Source organism: Sinohyriopsis cumingii, chromosome 6, assembly GCF_028554795.1.
Source record: "Sinohyriopsis cumingii isolate HCF-2022 chromosome 6, ASM2855479v2, whole genome shotgun sequence".
In the NCBI taxonomy this organism is placed as follows: domain Eukaryota; kingdom Metazoa; phylum Mollusca; class Bivalvia; order Unionida; family Unionidae; genus Sinohyriopsis; species Sinohyriopsis cumingii.
The window spans coordinates 128,475,072-128,496,109 of NC_142966.1; the positions used below are offsets into that span (position 1 = coordinate 128,475,072).

The window sequence follows — 21,038 nt, forward strand, 5'->3', positions numbered from 1 at the left end:
AGCTTCTCTCTATTGCTTAGGTCTATACAAAATATATTTCCTCAGTCGACATTTTCACTTTTTGGGGTTTCTTTTGGTTTGTCTCTAAATCATTTCGGCAGATTCTTGTAAACATTGATGCAGTACCAGATCTTGCTCTTTGATATGTTATAAAACTCACGACTAATTTAATTTGAGAATTTATTCATCATTCTTAGAGGCACGAGGGAGGGTGAACTTTATTTTCAAAATGTATTTATAGTTTTAATGTTGATTTGTTAACATCACTGACAGTTAATAGATTTGAAAAAGTTGAATACAAATGAGACTGATTAAAATCCAGCTTGGTGTCATGGTCACCGTTATGTACAACCACCTGTACAACAAGATCGTGTACAATTAGTCTTTCTATAAATAGATCAGAACATATTTACATGAATGATGGTTTAAAGCCGACATATTCATAATTTCAGTTTCTGCAAATTTCTTCACTGACCTTATTAATAGAGTTGACCTTATTTATTGACACAAATGTATGGTTAAATAAAATAAATGATACACCACCCACCCCACTCTAAAATTATCGCATCCGCGTTAATGAAGAAAAGACAGAAAGAAAAAAACAGCATCAACATTCATTCAGAGGCATAATAGAGGAAGTACATTTTGAATCGAAAATTCATTTGAGAAGAGTTTTATTGAATCTAGTGGCTCTAGCGCCTCTTATGTTAGCTCGACTTTGTCTGTGAATTGATGTATGCACCCTTTATCTGACTTAAAAAAATAAGTGACTTCAAACTTTAACATTGTTGATGCCGATGCCGCCAGCCGAAAAGTGATACCTGCGTATGACCATGCAAAGAGTGTAAGACATGAACTATATAAATAGTCAAGTCTTATGTTAAATCAAAGCACAGTAATAAAGTTATACAAAATACATAAGAATGTACGGCTGTATTAAGTCGGTCGATTATGCGATCTAACAATAGTTTTAATGTAAATTAGTCAAGGACTGAATCTTCAATTAGTCAAAATCATGCTTTGAAAAAATATTGAATGTTACATTTAAAGCATATTTCTTTCATTAATAATTCAAGTAAGGTATTATAGCCGAAGTCTTCAAAGTAATTATCAATGTATACGTGACTCTAGTGGGATTTTCATGTAAACACGACTGAAGCCAGTCTCTTCAATAGGAAATATGTCTACTGTGTCAGTCTGTTTATCAGTAGACACGATATACCGTCCTCATTGAAACGATCGTGTCGGACTGTTCAAGACATCATGCTGCTAACAAATTTTCTGGCCTAAAGTGATTTGCATTATATTATCAAAAGCTTACCAGTTAAAGAATACAGAATAGTATACCATTAGTATATAGGTAGAACATTATGGATAGCTTGGGGTACAAGCGGAATTTAAGATTAGTCTTAAGTTTAACATTATGGATCACTATGGGTACATGTGAAAATGTAATGTTTAAATTCTGGTGAGAGTTTCCGCATTATCTTATAAACATATTTTTTAGTTCTTTTAATATAACAAATTGATTGGATACAAGAGGAAATCTAATGTTTACAACGCCCATATTTTACGTGGTAGGTTGTTTCGAGCACAAGGGAAAACGTAATGTGCAAAACGTTCATCATTATGAACGACAAACACCTAGTCGCCAACTAAATTAGGCCTACAAGTCAAACTTACTACCCAACATGCTCATTTCAGTGACCAACACCCACTAACCAACGGGTAAAAGGGATCACATACTGTATGCAAAAGCATACAATCATACTATTACACGCTGGAAACAAGTGTGGAGTTGGGGTTTTCAGATCTGGATTGGAGAACATAATGTGTGTGTGTGTGTGTCTATATATATATATATATATATATATATATATATATATATATATATAATTCTTTACAAGAGCACATTCAGAATGATTAGAATGCATTTACATAGAATTTTAAAGATTATTGTAAGGTATATAACAATTGCATCCTAAATGGCACAGACGTCTAATCATTGCCGTGTTAGTGCGATATAAAAGATGATTACTGAACAATGTGCACATGTTTATTCTTTGATAAAGTGCGAAAACGTTATAACACTTGTTATGCCATTGAATTTAATCATTACATTTGAAAGATATGTAGCTGGCAAAAGCGTTTGCGTTGAAAAATTAAATACATCTATTCAGTGATCTGAGTTATAAATAGATCTGTTTAGTTCAAACATGCTTTATTTCCTTATATAATGTCAATGCATGTTCGGCATGTTCAAAGAGGTTTTGAAAAGATTCAAGGCATTTTGAAGCAATAAACCAACTTGTTTTAAAACAGCATGGACTTTAAAAGGTAGGTGCTCAAATTCAGTGATGTTTCAATATTATACGGAGTTTGTGGCATGATCCTTGGAGATAAATAAGTAACTTGTGATTGTACATACTTCTGATTCAATGGGACACAGATTGTTATACCAAGGGACTCCAAGCTGAATGCGTCGTCTAACATTATCGTAACAATCCAAACTATCGTGATCAATATCAGTTTGCCATGTACTAGGTTAGCTAGTGAGACATAGTTTTAACACACTACAATGAAGGTATTTATCTCGGTTCAAGGGACTGAGTTTTTTTTAAACAATTTTGCACAAGTGAAGCTAGTATAAAACTGACTATAAATACTTTGTACAACACTTACCCAACTATTAACATGATAGTCAAATATATATTATCACATAATTTATTGGTAAATAAATGACGAGCACCGTTCTATATACACTTAGCAGGCAAATACTCTTAATGTTCCGGTTTAATATTTAAACTGGAAATGTGGGTTTGTTACGATTTTATCACTAGTATTCTTGTGTATGACTTTGATGTTATGATGTTATAATGTTATTAATACCCCTTTGTCATTCGAGTAAATCCTATCATTCTTCAAAATGGCCATTGTAAAGCCTCTATTGATGAAAAAGACATTTGATCCTAACCTCTCATTCATTTAAAAAGTCTTCGAAAAAGTTGTTCTATCCCAACTTGTATCTCATCCGAATTCAAATAGTCTTTGTTTTTACTAATGTACAGTCTCATATCGTACTTGCCATTAGTGCTGAAACTGTCCTTTTAGGAGTAGATAACAATCTTTCTCTCTGCTTTGTACAGATGACAGATTACAGTCCTCACCCTCGTTTACTTGTCTGACACATTTGACACAATAGTCCATAATATATTACTTCACCATCTCCAACATGTATTTGGTATTCACGATATAGTCTTATTGTGGTTCAAGTCCTACTTAGTCAACAGGTCACAATTTGTGTTCATAAATGAAAACATTCCAGCCCATTTGATCTACGCTTTTGTGCTCCAGAAGGCTCTGTGCTCGACCCCTTCCTCTACATTCTATATACTAAACCGCTCTCAAGTGTTATAGATCGACATCTGGTGTCTTATCATTTGTACGCTGATGAAACTCAAATACATAAATCAAGCTACCTAACTAAAGGTGAGGCTACCATGCAAGCCTAATGAAAGGTACATTTCCGATGTGAAGTCATGGATGACATTAACAAGCTACAACTGAGTGATTATAATCCTGATGCCAGTCTGATCTCCACGCAAGGACTTTCTCGTTCATATCTTTTACCTCAAACAATAAGTATCAGCAATACCAACATTAAATTCACACAGTCAGTACGAAACCTAGGTGTCACTCTCGATACTACGCTTTCATCACACCTACATGTAAAGAACATGTACAAGACTGCATACCTGGAGCTGTGACATATTAGCTCTATTCACAATTTTCTTTCGGTAGATGCAACTGGCACATTCGTGTGTTCATTAGTACTTTCAGGACTGGACAATTGTAACTGACTTCTCTCTCGGTCGTTTCAGTATCTACTACAGAAACTTCAAAAAGTTCAAAACACGGCTGCACCGATCATCTTTAGAGTACGAAAACCTGAGCACACCTCCCTTCTGTTCTGCAACCTTCACTGTAAACCAGTTAAGTCCAGAATCAAACACAAAATTTGTTCACTTATGCAACATTTCGTTGACTGGCTCCGGTCGAATATACTTATCTGATCTCACCCATCTGTAACCCTTTTTGAAACTTACGCTCCTCTTTCGACACTTGCATTCTCATTGTTCCCACTGTTAAAAAGAAGACAATGTTGTTTTGCGTACCAGGGCTCAGCTACGCGAAACTGTTTGGCCATATATCTTACACACAATCGTAAACTCAGATATTTTGACTACAGGAACAGATTAAAGACTTAATGACGTTTACTTCGTTAATTATTGTCAGCCTGTTTTGTTTCCTAACTTCATCTTGTTTGTTTTTGTAATATTGTCGTTATATATGTTTGTATGTGTTATCGTACGTACAATCCTGATGAAGAGTGCACCAAAGCCATGTGAACTTGATCCAATTCCAACATCACTCCTGCTTGAGTGCTTAGATTCAGTATTGCCTTCACTAACTGATGTTATTAATACCTCTCTCATCAGGGGAATTCCCATCATTTTTAAAACTGCCACTGTAAAGCCTCTGCTGAAGAAACCAACACTAGACCATAACGATTTAAAGAACTACCGCCTAGTTTCTAATCTCCCATTCATATAAAAAATCTTAGAAAAGGTTGTTCTATCCCAGCTTGTATTTCATCTGAATTCAAAACAGTCTTGTTAGCAATGTACAATCTGCATATCGCCCTTGCCACACTACTGAAACTACTCTTCTAAAAGTAGTTAATGACATTCTCTCTGCTTTGAATAGCGGAAAGATTACAGTCCTCACCCTCCTTGATTTGTCTGCAGCATTTGACACAATAGACCATGCTATATTACTTCACCGTCTCCAGCATGTATTTGGCATTCATGATACAGCCTTACTGTGGTTCAAGTCCTACGTGGTCAACAGGACACAAATTGTATCTGCAAATGGAATACACTACAGCCCAGTTGATCTATGTTGTGGTGTCCCACAGGGGTCTGTTCTTGGACCTGTTCTCTTCATTCTATACACTCAGCCTCTCTCAAGTGTCATATAGATGATCATTCAGTGTCTCACCAACTGTACACGGATGACACCCAAATATACAAATCTAGCCACCCAACTGAAGTTGATGCTACCATCCAAGGTGTAGAGAGGTGCATTTCTGATGTGAAATCATGGAAGACATGTAACAAGCTGCAGATGAATGATGATAAAACTGAGGCCATTCTGATTACAACACAAATACTTTCTCATTCACATCCTTTACCTCAAAAAATAAATCAAATCAGCAACACCAGCATTAAATTCACTCAATCAGTACAAAACCTAGGTGTTACTCTGGACAGTACTCTCACATTGCACCAACATGTCATGAACATATGCAAGGCTGCATATCTTGAGCTGAGACGCATCAGCTCCATTCGCAAATATCTTTCAGTTGATGCCACTAAAACACTAGTGTGTTCATTAGTATTTTCAAGACTAGACTATTGTAGCTCAATTTTGTCTGGTTCATCTCAATATCTGCTCCAGAAACTTCAAAAAGTTCAAAACACAGCTGGTCGGATCATACTTAGAGTACCACGATCAGAGCACACCTCCCCGCTGATCTGTACCCTACACTGGCTATCCATTCGATCCAGAATCAAACACAAAATTAGTTCTCTGCGCTACGTTTCACTGACGGACTCTAGTCCAACATACGCATCCGACTTCACCCATGTGTACACACCAGCAAGATACTTACGCTTCTCTTCTGACAATCGTACACTCATTATTCCCACTATGAAAACAAAGTCATATGGACAGCGTTCTTTTGAATACCAGGGCCCAGCAACGTGGAATGAATTGCCCACTGAACTTAGACACAAATACACAGTGATCCCATTCAAGAGGGCTCTCAAAACTCACTTATTTCGACTGCAAGAACAAACTTAAAGACCTAATAATGTTTCCTACCTTAAATATTCTCAGCCTGTATTTTTATGTGTTCTAATTTCATGGTGTTTGTTTTTGTAATCACATCATTATATACGTTTTTTATCTTATAGGTGTTGTCTAATGTTGTAAAGCGCTTAGAGCTTCTAAAGATTAGGAGGCTATACAAAGTCCTCATTATTATTATTATTATTATTATTATTATTATTATCTAATATTGAAAGCTCTTAGAGCTTCTAAAGATTAGGCGCCGTACTAATGATGTTGATTATGATTATTATTGTGATTATTATTATTATTATTATTATTATTATTAATAAAATACACGTCCAACATTACTTTTACTATTCCTCATCATAAAACATGTAATATATCTGTTACGTATCAGCAAACCGGGCTATATTAATATATTGTCACTGCAAGTCAAGATGTTGAGCAATGTCGAATCATCTATATCCTTCCAAGGATGCTGCTTGATCCAGGCTATTTCATGTATGTAAATCCATCATAGACCATCACTAAGATCACAAACACAGCTATTTAAAAGAGTGCATTGTCTCTGATATAATGATATTATGTTTGTGCGTATAGTGTGTATTCATAACGACCATTTTTTTCTTCTTCTTACTTCACTGTTAGCGTTGTATAGATTATGTTAGTGGTAGGGGGTCATAGTTTTGTTTATAAGGTTATGTTAGGAGGTTCAAAGTGATTAGAGGTAGCAGAAGAAATATTGGGATTCTTTACAAAGAGTTTTTATTTTTATTTTACCTCGTTTCTGTTAATTCCGATTGTCAGCAGAATATCATTTTTAACCGTAACCTTTTCCCTTAAAGGACTGTTATCATAAATAGAGTTGAGTGAGAGAATATGCGCTCACCGTGAATATCATCAGCATCATTGTCGTCATCGTTATCATCATCATCATCTTCTTCTTTTTTATCATCATCGTCGTCATCGTCAAACCATCATCATCGCCTCCATTGTTATGGTTATCCTCCTCCTCGTCATCATGGAACGGAGAATTTTTTTTACAAGTACCGAAGGTTTGTTGTTCTAAACGTACCATGAAAAATTCGAGTTGCATTCCTCATATTAAATATGTATACATTCATAGATAAATACATACGTACACATTTAATATATCATTTTATCAATCATTTAGGCCAGTTTATACCGAGATATAGATGTCTTTATGGTTCATAACGTTGGATTATTGTAAATAAAAAGCTTCAGACGTGATTTTAAAAATCGCAAGCTTTAAAAGGGGCACTGAATGGTTAAATTCTCAGACATTAAGTTTCTTTTAGAGTCTTTTTACTCACTTTTATCGTTATCCCCACTTGGAGATTTCGTAGATGCTTTAAGATTCAGCCAGATTATACGCTCAGATGTACCAATAACTATTTCACGAATTTGGAACTGTTGCATGATATTGATGTTCACCTCCTTTATGAGCCTCAATATCAAACTTGATATCGGGAGCAACCGTGTCAAATGCGAGGGTGGAACAACACTCATGACACGTAAGTCACCAGCTTAGGCAGGTAAGCAGATTTGTATATTTTATTCTGTATAATTTAATTTGCATGCATAGAGCACTGTCAGCTTCTTTGCATCATAACCACATTCGACATTATTAAGTCTTGAGAATCAATGGCGTTTCATACAAAATGAAACGAAAGTTAAATTAAAAAAACACGGAAGTAATATAGTAGTGAGCTTTGTTGTACATCTGCTTTTATCAGGGATATGTTGCAGTGGTAAAATAACATATGAATATTTTAGTGTGCTTCAGTATTTAAAGATTTTGTCCAGTTGATATCGGGAATTCGAATACACTTTAGAAATATCCTGGTCCTAAATTCTCAAACGCCTTCCATGAAATGGGTTACTAGTTACGTATGTGTCACGGTCATTATTTGTGTATGACTATGTCAAAAAGCCTTTATTTGTTCTATACCCATTTACATCCGCCATGCACGGGTGTGCAAGGGCATCTGGCTACATAAAAAGCAGTGATACTAACCGTGTATATTAAAGTCTAATACCAAGATACAAATGAGAAAATGATCGTGGCTGATAATTCTTGACGTTAAAAAACAGCAATTATCGATGTATGTTATAGAATTTAGGTAAAATTTGGAAAATTTCACTTCAAGGGCGTCCGCGTGTTAGAATCCGTCAAGAATCACTGTTTGAGGCATTGGGGTCAAAGGACCAGGTAATGATTCATTCCTAGGTCTCTGATGTAAAGAAAACAAAACTAGGTCACTATTTATGAAATAAGGATACAGTTGTGTCCCTTATCTGTTGAGAGAATGCTACGATTGTTCTTTGGATTTACATAAACACTATTAGTTTTTGGCAAATAGTTTGGTCATGTGTCTGTACTTTAGTACATATTCAAACCATGGAAAGTATTTTGACTACCTGTATATACGCTGATATATGGGTCAACTAGGCTAAATAAAAGACACATTCTTTCCCTCTGCCCTTTCCAAGATTTTCTTAACCTAAATGATTATTCGTTAATAATTTAGTATTGTACTGATGCAAATCAGCTGTATCAGTTAAGCAAGCATATATCATGAACATTATATGAGATTAATGACATAATATTTAAAAAATAATACTAATAAATGGATATAGAACATTCACCCGTCTAAACATTGACTGCATTAATCTTTGCTAGGTAGACTGAGTGAAGTTTAGTAACTACTAATGAGCTTTAATGCTAATAAATGTACGTGAATAATAATAATAATAATAATAATAATAATACCATATTATAATATAATATAAACTTGATTTTTATGTGCTTAAGTATGGCCTTGAGTTTCCACTCAAGTGCATGTTAACCAAAAGTCTGATTGCTATATATTTGACTAGACTGTCCAATTTTAATTATTCAAGTCTCTTTTTAATTCTAGTTTAGATTTGTAAACAGAAACTACCACTGTGCAAAAATAATTATTGTTCAAGTTCGAATTTTCTTATACAAAATGAAGACAAAAATATATTTGTACTAATATTCAGAAAGACAGAGACTGGTCGACGTTATGTCCCTCTCTTTTTCAGCAAAGCTTAACATATGTTTTAAAATTGCCATTAAAATATTTTACGGGGCGCATTGATTTATGTATGATGGCGAGAGTTTTTTTTATGTGCCCTTGAAGGAAGGAAAACTAAGGACTTTTGTCGGCATGGCCATCCAGTGAGTTCAAGAAAATAATAAAGAATCAGCACAAAATTTATCCTTCACCCGTTCAAGTAGGAATGGCCACAGTATTGCTTTTTTTCCAGGATTCCAGAGATATTCTTCACAACTAATACGAATTAGACTTTCCCGTTAGTGTCAACCTGGCGATCATAGTATAAATATGGTCTATTAAGGACCACCTACTTTCAAAAGACAAAGTAAGCAGAGACCCTTCATTACCCTTTAACACATACTCACCTAATTTGCTAAGAGTATGAAAATATTCCAACCGCCCCCAAAATATCTTTTGATTTTTAAAATATTTGTATGACGTCTGTAGAATAACTACCCTACTACTTCAGTGTCACCCACCAAAACAATCACTTTAACCCAACTACTCCTGTATCCCCCCAACATTATAGTTTTAATGGTAGCATATTATTACCCCACCCAACTAACTACTCCCATACCTCCCAACGACACTTTTACTTTGAGTGCAGTGTCCTATTATCCCACCCAACTACTCGTCCACCTCCCACTCTCACTGTTCCTATCATAGCAGTAAATTATTACCCACCCTACTAATCCCGTTTTACCCACCGATACTATTACTTTAATTGCAGTATATTATTTCCCTACTATAAAACAACAACTTTCTTAAGATGTCGAAAGGTGAACCTATCCATCCTTATTGAGCAATATAAATTAACAACAATTCACCCTTGTCAGTCCCTTTTTAATGTCTCCTTTCGATATGCTTTCGTTTTAATATTTTACTTTCGGTCTATTTTCATTTCCTTGTTTTAAGTTCTGCAAAATTCGTTCACGTGTTTGACTTTCAGTCTATTTTCCTTTTCTTATGCCTACTTTAAATTTTCTGAAAACCTGTCTACTATTTTTAGAAAACAAATCGTGTTCTGACATAGACTGGTCTTCCATCAAACCATGTAATTGAAACCAGGTCTGTACAATGCTCTCGCAATAGCTATCTTTAACTATCACATAACCGCCAGGTGAGCTGGCGTGGGGCACGATAATTGTTTTCATTTTTTTATTGTCATAAAATAAATTAATTTGCTATTTTCATTTTGTATTATTATTCAAACAATTATAAACCTTTTGTTTCGATGAGAGTGAAGGTTTAAGAGCAAACCAAACGCTACATATTTAAGATCTTTCTTGGGCAGTCTTGTCTAGTTTTCACACAAAACCCAACAAATTATCGTTGTCCTAGAAAGAAAAAACAACAATTAGAAGTAATGGGATCACATGCATAGCTAAAACTGTAAGGACCTTTTTGTTAGAACAACGCCAATGCGGTAGAGATTGAGATGGAAGAAGCACAGAATCAATAGACAGAATGCGACCAAGTCGGAGCGAGAAGATACCGAGGAGATAAATTTGAAAATAAATGCAAAAGACAACACGGAAAAAAAGATTTATTTAAAAGTATAAAAACTTCTTTAGCAGATATTTCTCTGATAATGGGATAAGTTTACTTAGCAAAGGTCATAAATTTACTACTACACCTAAAGGAAATATAACAGAGCTACCAACATGCATACAAATGTTGAGTCGAGACTGAGACAAAGCTAAGCATTTGTTTTTCAAGTAAGAATAGAAAAGGAAATACCACTGGATGGAAATCAAACTGGATGGAATCCATCTAAAAGTAAGTTCTCTAATGACAACTATTTATTTCACTTGCGTGTATCAATGTTCATGGTGGCTATAACATCATAAATACATGACGCATCTTAAACAAAATAAAGTTTCACATTACTCCAACTATTATGTAATTATATATACTCCAAAACAGAACTTGAGACGCAGGAATATGTAATTATATATACTCCAAATAGAACTGAAGACGCACAAATACGTAATTACAAATACTCCAAATAGAACTGAAGACGCACAAATACGTTATTACATATACTCCAAATAGAACTGAAGACGCACAAATACGTAATTACATATACTCCAAATAGAACTGAAGAAGAAGAAATATGTACATACATATACTCCAAACATAAGTGAACGCGCAGAAACGTATCAGGTAGCAATACATACCTGAGTCAGAGATACTAACATAGATTGCTCCAGGTAGATTTTAAATACAATTTATTGTTAAAGTGGAAGGAGATGCCATTAATCTAGTGGTTGATTTCTTAGGGATTGTATTGACATACGATACAACAATATCCATTGATAGTAATAAAGTTTTATGTTCAATTACAGCAATAGTTTCATGATTTATACATATATGGGCTGTTCTTTGAATAAATTTAATAGAAAGGGGTTCCATGAATAAAAATATTAAGGAAAAGTGAAACGTGTTTAAGGAGAAATGTACAGTCAACATACAGTTAATTATGATAAGAAGTAAATCATACCGACATAAGATGAAAAGGTAATGCTTTGTGTTCTGATACACGTAGAGGTTCATTTTACCAATCATATGAGAAAAAATGATATATCATTTTCAGTACAAAGAATATATACTTCAGTATCGATGGTAGTTATATGCAATTTACGAAAAGAACAATACACAACGTTTCTGATAAACCGAAGTAATATGTTTATTACATACATACTATATACAAGGATTAATACGATAATGTTAAAGAAGGATTTCCAAGGCTGCTTCTAAAATAAACATCTGGAACGAAATTAATAGATTGGTTTACTGAGGACTAGCATTTTGCAGCTATTCCTTGTTGTACGATCTTTTTAAAAAAAAACTATCTATGAAATAAAATCTTTACGGGGAGAATTTCATTTCATATTTGTGCACTGTATAACTTGTTAATAACGTAAAAAGCAATTGCAATACTTACTTATACTGTATATTTATACTGTCATTAATTTGGCTTTCGCAGTTTCAATGTAAAACAGACATTGGCTAGTGTGTACAAGACAAATCCCAATGGATACACTAAACAAGAAGTATTTAATGGTGGCGGCCATCGATTTTGGAACCACTTATTCTGGTTACGCCTTCTCCTTTCGAAGCGACTATATGAAAAATCCTCTCAAGATATCCACCAACGTATGGACTGCAAATTCGCGAAATCTTTTATCCCCGAAGGTCCCAACTTCTGCCCTGTTTGACCCTAACAAGCAGTTTCACTCTTTTGGCTTCGATGCGGAAGAAAAATATGCCGACCTCGCTTTGGAAGATGAAGCAAATGACTGGTACTTCTTCAGCAAATTTAAGATGACATTGTACAATCAAAAGGTAAGTTCATTGAAATAAACCCAAAAGACAATAGGTGACCGCTCTTTCTAAACACATAATGTTTGAACTCGTTGATACTAGAGTAGATAAATATAGATTTTGCAACACGTCAAAAAGATGTTCACCTGTCAAGTCTATGCAAAACCGATACATTTTATCGTAGTCTCTCTCTATCTCTCTCTCTCAACGCAGCGCCTGTTGGTGGTGTCATACAATTTGTCTCCATTGTACTAGGTTCTTTACTAAAGTGTGCAGAGTAGATATGTACATATGGAAATATTCTTTAATCTAGTTGATCCATTCTTTGATTGGTTTTACTCTTACAGTAGTTCCATAAATCATTCTTTAAGTCACCATTTTGTTCTTTATTCTTCAGATATAAAGAATAGATTACGTTGTCGTTCCATAATCAATATTGGTACCTGATTTAAACATTTAACAGATTCGTATAATGTCTTTAGTGTGAAACATACATTGACATCAGGGCAATACGTATTGTAAGAAACTGGTTCCATATTTCACATTTGAAGTATCTATGCATACAAATGCTGTATCATGTGCAGTTAGTCCTTAAAGCTTGCCAGATATACATTTACACAAAATATAGTAAATTTATAGATAAAGCGTTGTCTCAAACGTTAATTTTTGTTTTGATTACAAAATCAGACTATAAACAGAAACTTTGAAATCGTTGCTGATAATGGAAAGATGTTGCCTGCAATGACCGTGTTTTCATCATGCATACAATACCTGGTGGACCATCTCTTAGAAGTCTGCAATGATCAGGTGATTGGATTAGACAAGGAAACTGATTCTGATCGAATTGCTTCATCAGAAACGGACATGGACGATGACCGGTATGTAGAATTAGCCGATGAATCGAATTCTTATCGGAATTCTGGGTTGCAAAGATCAGATATTCGATGGGTCCTGACTGTTCCTGCCATCTGGAATGATGCTGCCAAACAATTTATGAGGGAAGCTGCGGAAAAGGTAGTTGTGCCTCTCATTAAGTCCACTATGACAGGAATTTGAGAATTAAAGGCGCATATGTGGGTAGTTTAGTTGCTATACCAGATTATTCCCATAACGAATCAAATAGGAAGCAAATTAAATTGCTTTTATGCTATAACACACGTATTTCTGTTAGATTCTGCACTCAGATGTAAACTTGTTTATACTGAGATTTTACAGGATTTGGTAGGTTGAAACGTCTTCTGCAAAAAGATTAGAGATTATGAACGCAAGAAGAGACTAGCTGTGCTAAATATCTTCCAAAGTGTTGTAGCAAACATAAAACTCGTGCATATGCCTCATTCTCAAAGTAACGGGTCATGTTTTTTTTTCTCAAAAATATGATAACTGCAGGAGCATCTCCGAACAAATATCCGAATACCAGTTGGAACTAAAATCAGAAAAAATCACTTAAAGTCGCAGATGTAAAGCAACATTTCATTCAGTTCTCAGTTGGAAAGCACCATTCTGATAATTGGTGACAGCTAACACTGCCTAACTAAACGTAATACACTGAATAAACCACAGATGGCTTGCTAAGTGCATGACCATAAAATCATTTTAACTAGCTGCGAAATGGAGACATAATAGCGTGAACTATATATAATTAACCACGAACTGTACATGGTATGTGTGTTACGTAATGGAAACATTTCGCAATAAGACAGTGGCGATAATAGATAAGTTCTGTACAGGCATGTTATGTAGTTAAACAATTTAGTTAGTAAATTATAATTCAGGATAATATTTCGAACATAACTCTGACTTGTCAAGCTCCGGGGTGGGGTTGTGGTGTAAATTTGTACGCAAGAACGTTATATCATTGCGGAGGGATATAAAGTAATTTGCTTCGGTATACATTATACTGGGTAAATATTTAATAATACATTGTATTTCTATTGTAACAAGAAAATGTGATATTATTTTATTCATGGTTATAACAGTTTAGCCAAGATGTCCCATTTCATCAATTACTGAGCAATATATTCACTACTCTATATTGTGGCTTGTTAATTCGTTTCGTCTCTACCTTGCCAGAAGGACACAGAAGGCTATCCACTTTGAAACAGTTTCGTCTTGAGGTTGATCCTGTAAAATATATACTGCGATATCAAACAAATGATAAATAAGATACTTATTAGCAGAAACTAATTATCTAAAATATCTGAGCAACATTTAATTGAAAATTTACTATAAATCCAATTAGTGCTTTGAACCTTTAATGTAAGAATATCGAGACGAACGTTTTATGTTGGTCATATTTCAGGCCGGAATTTCTAGAGATCAGCTTTTAATCGCTCTTGAGCCAGAAGCTGCTTCTATTTTCTGCCAGACTTTGCAAATTAAGATATTGTCTGAATCTGAGGATGGTTTTGGACCTTTCCAGCCTGGCGATAAATACCTCATCCTTGATGCTGGAGGTTTGGACCTTAATTGATTGCAACATAGTTATGGGATACTTTGTTATGAACTATTATGAGGAAATCATTCTGAATATATGTATCAAGTGCGCAACTCTGTCATGTGATTCTTTAAAATAATTCCCACATAATGCAAAGATCATTTTCAAAGGAACCACCAAAAGTAACTGCTATTTTGTTCAGTAATTTTCGAAACGTCTACTTATATAACGCTCGGCACATGGTATTTCTCTGTTTTCTTTCAAAATGACAACTACGAATAGTGACAATTCATTTATCCTGAATTTCAGTCAGTAACAGTATAGTTATCATTATTTGCTGTTTGCTTTTACATAAAATGTTGAGTAATATATTTACACCACGTATTTTCTTAAGGTTTAAAATGTTACTATTTTCCTGTGTTATAGGTGGCACAATTGACATAACAGTGCATAAAGTTCACCATGACGGTACTCTAAGAGAACTTCATGCAGCCAGTGGCGGCGACTGGGGTGGAACGAAAGTTGACAAAGCCTTTTATGATCTACTGGTGAATATCGTCGGAAAATCTGTCATGAGGGAAGTCGACCGGAATGACAAATCGGATTATCTGGACCTCTTCAGGGAGTTTGAGGTGAAGAAAAGAAAGTTTAATCCTGGTATAGCAAATCATATTACAATGAAAGTTCCTCTTGCCATGTGCGAAATTTATGAGAAAGAGATAGGGAGAGCAATTAAAGAAGCCATAGATGCAAAAAGTGCTTACAAGGGTAAAATCAGTTGGGTTCGTGATAAAATGCGAATCGAAGCAGATCTTGCCAAAGGTTTCTTCTCTGAGTCGTGCAAGACAATCGGTAAACATCTGGACAAAATGTTCAGTTGTCCAGTGATTAAGGACGTTTCCAATATTTTGATGGTTGGCGGCTACTCCGAATCACCAATTCTTCAAGATTATATCAGAAAGAAATTTGCGGGAAAAAAAGTTATAATCCCATCGGAACCAGGCCTTGCTGTTCTAAAAGGATCCGTTATGTTTGGATTCAAGCCGCATGTTATTGCAGAAAGGATTTGCAGATACACGTATGGATGTAGCATGAGTGTTCCATTTATCCGCGGCGTGCATCCACCAGACAAGAGGTACATCACAGACCACGGTACAGAAAACTGTGTAGACGTATTTGAAAAATTTGCAGAGATTGGGGAGCCCATTAAAACATATGAACCCCAATATGAGACTGCACGTGTTCCAGCAAACCGAAAACAAAAAGAAATCACTACAAGAGTCTTCGCTTCCGTTGAGGAGGATCCAAAATATGTAACTGATAAGTCCTGTGTGTATCTTGGAACGATAAGAGTTCCTTTAGTGGAGGCAGAAGGCTTAGATCGTCGTGTCCGTCTGAAGATTTTTATCAGTGGCACCGAAATTGAAGTCGAAGCTGTAGAAGAAAATACAGGCGAAACGATGCTTGCAAAATTGGAATTTTTAGGGTAAATCAAAGACCCTATAACTGTGTAATCAAATGTGTAGGAATCATAATTTATAGCAATTTGAAATTAGAAAAGGAATATTGCAATATGCTTGTCTTGTCTTAGCACTGGAAAGATATTTCTTCTGTTTCCACACAAAAGAAAGAGCTATTTCAAAACCTTGGAATGTATAGTTTATCAATTTACTGTTATATAATTTAGACTTGGTAAACAGTGAGAAAGATATGTAGACTTTTCCTGGCTGTTTGAAGAAGAGGATACAAAGTTTTTGTTCATTTACTGGCTGTGTGAAGAAGAGGATACAAAGTTTTTGTTCATTTACTGGCTGTGTGAAGAAGAGGATACAAAGTTTTTGTTCATTTACTGGCTGTGTGAAGAAGAGGATACAAAGTTTTTGTTCATTTACTGGCTGTGTGAAGAAGAGGATACAAAGTTTTTGTTCATTTACTGGCTGTGTGAAGAAGAGGATACAAAGTTTTTGTTCGCTTACTGGCTGTGTGAAGAAGAGGATACAAAGTTTTTGTTCATTTACTGGCTGTGTGAAGAAGAGGATACAAAGTTTTTGTTCATTTACTGGCTGTGTGAAGAAGAGGATACAAAGTTTTTGTTCATTTACTGGCTGTGTGAAGAAGAGGATACAAAGTTTTTGTTCATTTACTGGCTGTGTGAAGAAGAGGATACAAAGTTTTTGTTCGTTTACTGGCTGTGTGAAGAAGAGGATACAAAGTTTTTGTTCATTTACTGGCTGTGTGAAGAAGAGGATACCGGAATATAGGACAGAGGAGGTTTGGAATATCGGTGTTTAGTTGATGCCTGCGATGGTTGATAAATAATATCATAAAACTATTCATTTTATGTATACCCAAATAATATTTTCATTTATTATAAAGATGTAAATAATACATAACCCCAAATCATATTTATACAGTCTCATTTGTACATCTGTATTACATACTAGCGTTCTTTGATTCCTTAGCAGCACAATCCGAAGAGCCACAACTGCTTCATAATGTTACATTAATGAAGCCCACCCCATGTTTTAAGAAGTTAATATTAGCATTAAAATCGAAACATGTGTAACGTCCATCTTATTATGAATAGTTTCAAACTTTGTTTAACAATTGAAGTCCAACAGTCTTATCGGCAATGTTAAATTCGTAATAACTAACCATAAATTGTGACGTGGAGATAGCAAACCATTAATGAGTTTCCAGATATCAGCACTGAATTTAAATAGGTACATTGGTGAAATGCTTAGGTGTGCAAAAACTGAGGAATTAGAATATTGCTCTCAACCGCGTTTATTAACAAACGTTTTCAACGCAAAGAGGAAGGGGGACAGAGGGGTGTGTGAAAGGTATTGAGAATAACCAAGTAAAGTCATCGTAAACTCATTCATGAGAATATATCTGTTTTGTACCCAGCGATGAGGCAGTATGTCCGTACGTGTTATGAGGTCCCTCTACCTGATAAAATTAATTATAATAAAAAAGAATGTCTATCCTTTAGAGGCATCTAAAGAAGGCATAACCGGGCTATTATTTTTATCAGGAAAGCTCTATCATCTCCCACGAGTAAGTACATAAACACTGGACCTTCGCGTCTCTTTGGGTTTGCTGATACCATGTACGTGTTCACAGTCGAGATGATGAAATTTTCTTAATCAATACACTTTAATAATAATGCGCTTGTCTCTATTAACAACAACTGCAAGTACATTATAATCCATCATATATATATATATATATATATATATATATATATATATATATATATATATATATATATATATATATATATATATATATATACCATTTATTAACAAATAGAGATAAACAGTTTTAGTAACATTAGTATTATGTATAATACACGCTTATTAGAAGAAAAGAAAATAAATTACACAAATATATATATATATATATATATATATATATATATATATATATATATATATATATATATAAGTTAATAAGTATCAATACGTTTTCGTTTAATGATTCTGACATTGGCTTCTTTCTTAAGCAGGTAAATATAAAGCGTATTCGTTCAAATGTAGGTCATTAGATCCTTTGACTGAAGCGTTTAACCCAACTAAGTAACAGGTATCTTAAATTGTTTGAATTTAGCCCTGTCTATTAGTTATACTCCACACTCTCATCACCTCGATTAAATTACACAAAGAATTTTAAAATTGTTTAGATATTCAGCGCTTTTAAAGCTAAATGACATTTTCATTAGGCAAAAATAAAAAATGTTTGTCAGCATAGAATCGACGCCGTCTGCTGGTTGCCTGAGAAAATAAAATCAATGGCACTTGTTCGAAAATCAGTAAAGCTACATAGCACAATCATTCATGAGGATCACCATTCTTATCTTTCCTAAGATGTGTTTGTCTGTTTCAATAATTCTATCAATGTTAAGAAAGCGTGCATTTGATAATGACCCAACCATTTACGTATAATCATTTACCATATGATTTTCTATTATGTGTCATTTGGAAATTTAATGTAAATGTTTGGTCTGAAAAAGCAACAGTTTGCGGAGTATTTGCAACTTTTGATAGAAAGGAAACGATCATTAGCTGATGCTTATTGGGTCAAGTCTACTTTCCATTTCATTTTCAAATACAGACTTTATATTTTGTTATCTTAATGAAACAACCAGTCGTATCAATGTTAAGTTCACATTTGTCTATTGGTTGGAATAAAACTATTTGTCTCTTCTAGTTGACTTGTATCACATTTTAGTACGTGAAAATAAAAATAAAAACGCAAGAATTTGTTTGCGAGAATTTTAATTTTGTCAAAAGCACAGCCTTTGACGAACTGGACATTCCATGCTTCATTAATAACGGACCATCTATATGGTAAGCATACTTATTGGTATTTAATATAATTTTGCCTATCAATTAATTCTAAGGCTGAGAATCATAAGTTTTTTTGAAAACAATTAATATTTTAATCTTTTTCTCTGTTTTGCACTAACGAATATATTCAAGTATTTATGCGTCATGGACATGGTAGAGGATATATAGTTATACAGACGACGTGGAAGAGAGATGCAAGCCATGGAGAAATCTCGTTCATATCAGTCTCTAAATAATTAATTGCCTGTTAATAATTATTAGCTTAAATACCTTTGTCCATTGCTACTTCCAAAAATAAATTATCAAATTTAGCGTTGGTAACATTGTTTATAACAATCATCATAATGAAGTTATATCTATAAACATCAAAAGTGAGTGCATGTCGACTCTTACTACCATTCCCTCAGCTAAAATGTATTGCTCGGTTAAAGAAACAATTAGGAAATTTCCATTTTTGTTCCATGGAAACAAACGCCTTACTTGCTTTTCTTTAATTGTTTGCAATAATTGAAATCAATTATTTAATTTGTCCAAAATAGTCAATCGAGTTGCAATGATTACACCCTATCTTTATTAAATATGTCGGAAAATATGCTTTGCAAGATTGGAAAAGTTAATGGAACATTATGATTTTTCTGCTCTTTCTGCCAATGAGATGATTGGTACTTTCCCCATTTGTTTCAGAATAAATGATTTACATCTGAAAAAGCAAGGATAATTTATATCGGTACTATGGAGACCAGCTTAATATTAACAATTCAATGATATCTCATGATAAACTAATTGATTGCTTTGTACAAATTTATATTAGCCAAAGTAATTTTCATTCTTTGTCAGTACTCCATCTCTGTCTAAGTCTTTATCACCATTATGCCTCTTGGGCTTTCAGGAAATGCACATTCTTAAATAAATCAGAACTTTGCACCTATAAATGTTTACTGCTGAATCTGGAAAGAGGGCGCATCTGACTACCATGAGGTAGTACTTAACAACCCAGCATACCTAACAGCTTTAATTAACTTTGGTCAAGCTGGCAATAGCTATATCGCTTAAAGAGTTCGGAATCCAAAGTTTGTCGGAAGCATGAAGTTCAGAATAAAAAAGAACGTATGCTTGAGGGCCGAAATATTGATGCATGAAATCTGTTTTCGAAATTAGTTATTTGTAAATCTTCGTAATTATGTAGACAGGGAGCAGAATAAAACAAAAAATACGGACAAATTAATGAATTAAGACAATGTATTTGACTAAATTCTCATCAACTTAAAAAAAACTTCAATAAATAAAACAACAATGGCATCGAAGAATATTGTTTATAACGAATAGTGCTTTATTAAGATGCTATTATAAAGCTTTAAAGATTAATCGTTTTAGTAGAAAGCTAAAGAACATACTAAACTACCAATGGTACTAGAGTATATTTCAATAAGAGGATAAGCGTTCTGCCAAAATCGCCCACAATCTATGTTTGTCTTTTAGCATGCGCATTAAAATCTAGATCTTAACGCACACAGGTAGGGTCAAATCTTTGCTACCCTCTCATCTTCACAGTCATCATTTACTTGATGACAAACTTTAATTGTTTAATTTAGTGGTGGAATCATTTGAAGAAAATACATTTTGTTGTGATAAATTGCGAATTATTTATTATCAAGGCGTGGTGTTCTTCAAATATGTCGCTAATAATTCAGGAGATTTTTAATTTATTTAGCTCAAGGCGATCAATACCGTCATTAACAAACTAGTATAAAACTTCTTATATGAAGATCATCAGTTTGTTTGGTGTCAAACATATTGAACATATATGACAAAAATTATTTTGAGTGATTGATCATCTTTGTTTACATGGCAATGCAAGGTAAGAGGGTTACACTAAACTACTTTATCTTCGAATACAAATTT

The 21,038-nt window shown here is 34.2% G+C and overlaps 1 protein-coding gene across 3 annotated transcripts; it reads left to right on the forward strand.

Annotated features, from left to right (window-relative positions):
- Positions 1-7,392: 7,392 nt before the first annotated feature.
- LOC149797936 (heat shock 70 kDa protein 12B-like) lies at positions 7,393-18,995 on the forward strand. 3 transcript variants are annotated; one of them, XM_089962988.1, is made up of 6 exons: positions 7,412-7,472; positions 9,232-9,345; positions 12,010-12,368; positions 13,035-13,361; positions 14,650-14,803; positions 15,211-18,995. In XM_089962988.1, the coding sequence occupies exons 3-6, from the start codon at positions 12,057-12,059 to the stop codon at positions 16,272-16,274; spliced, it is 1,857 nt and encodes a 618-aa protein (XP_089819114.1). In that variant the 5' UTR covers positions 7,412-7,472; positions 9,232-9,345; positions 12,010-12,056; the 3' UTR covers positions 16,275-18,995. The 3 variants fall into 3 exon arrangements, with proteins under 3 accessions (XP_089819112.1, XP_089819114.1, XP_089819115.1); XM_089962986.1 differs by lacking the exon at positions 9,232-9,345 and having other exon boundaries at positions 7,393-7,472; XM_089962989.1 differs by lacking the exons at positions 7,412-7,472; positions 9,232-9,345 and adding an exon at positions 9,366-10,799.
- The last annotated feature ends 2,043 nt before the right edge of the window (positions 18,996-21,038 follow it).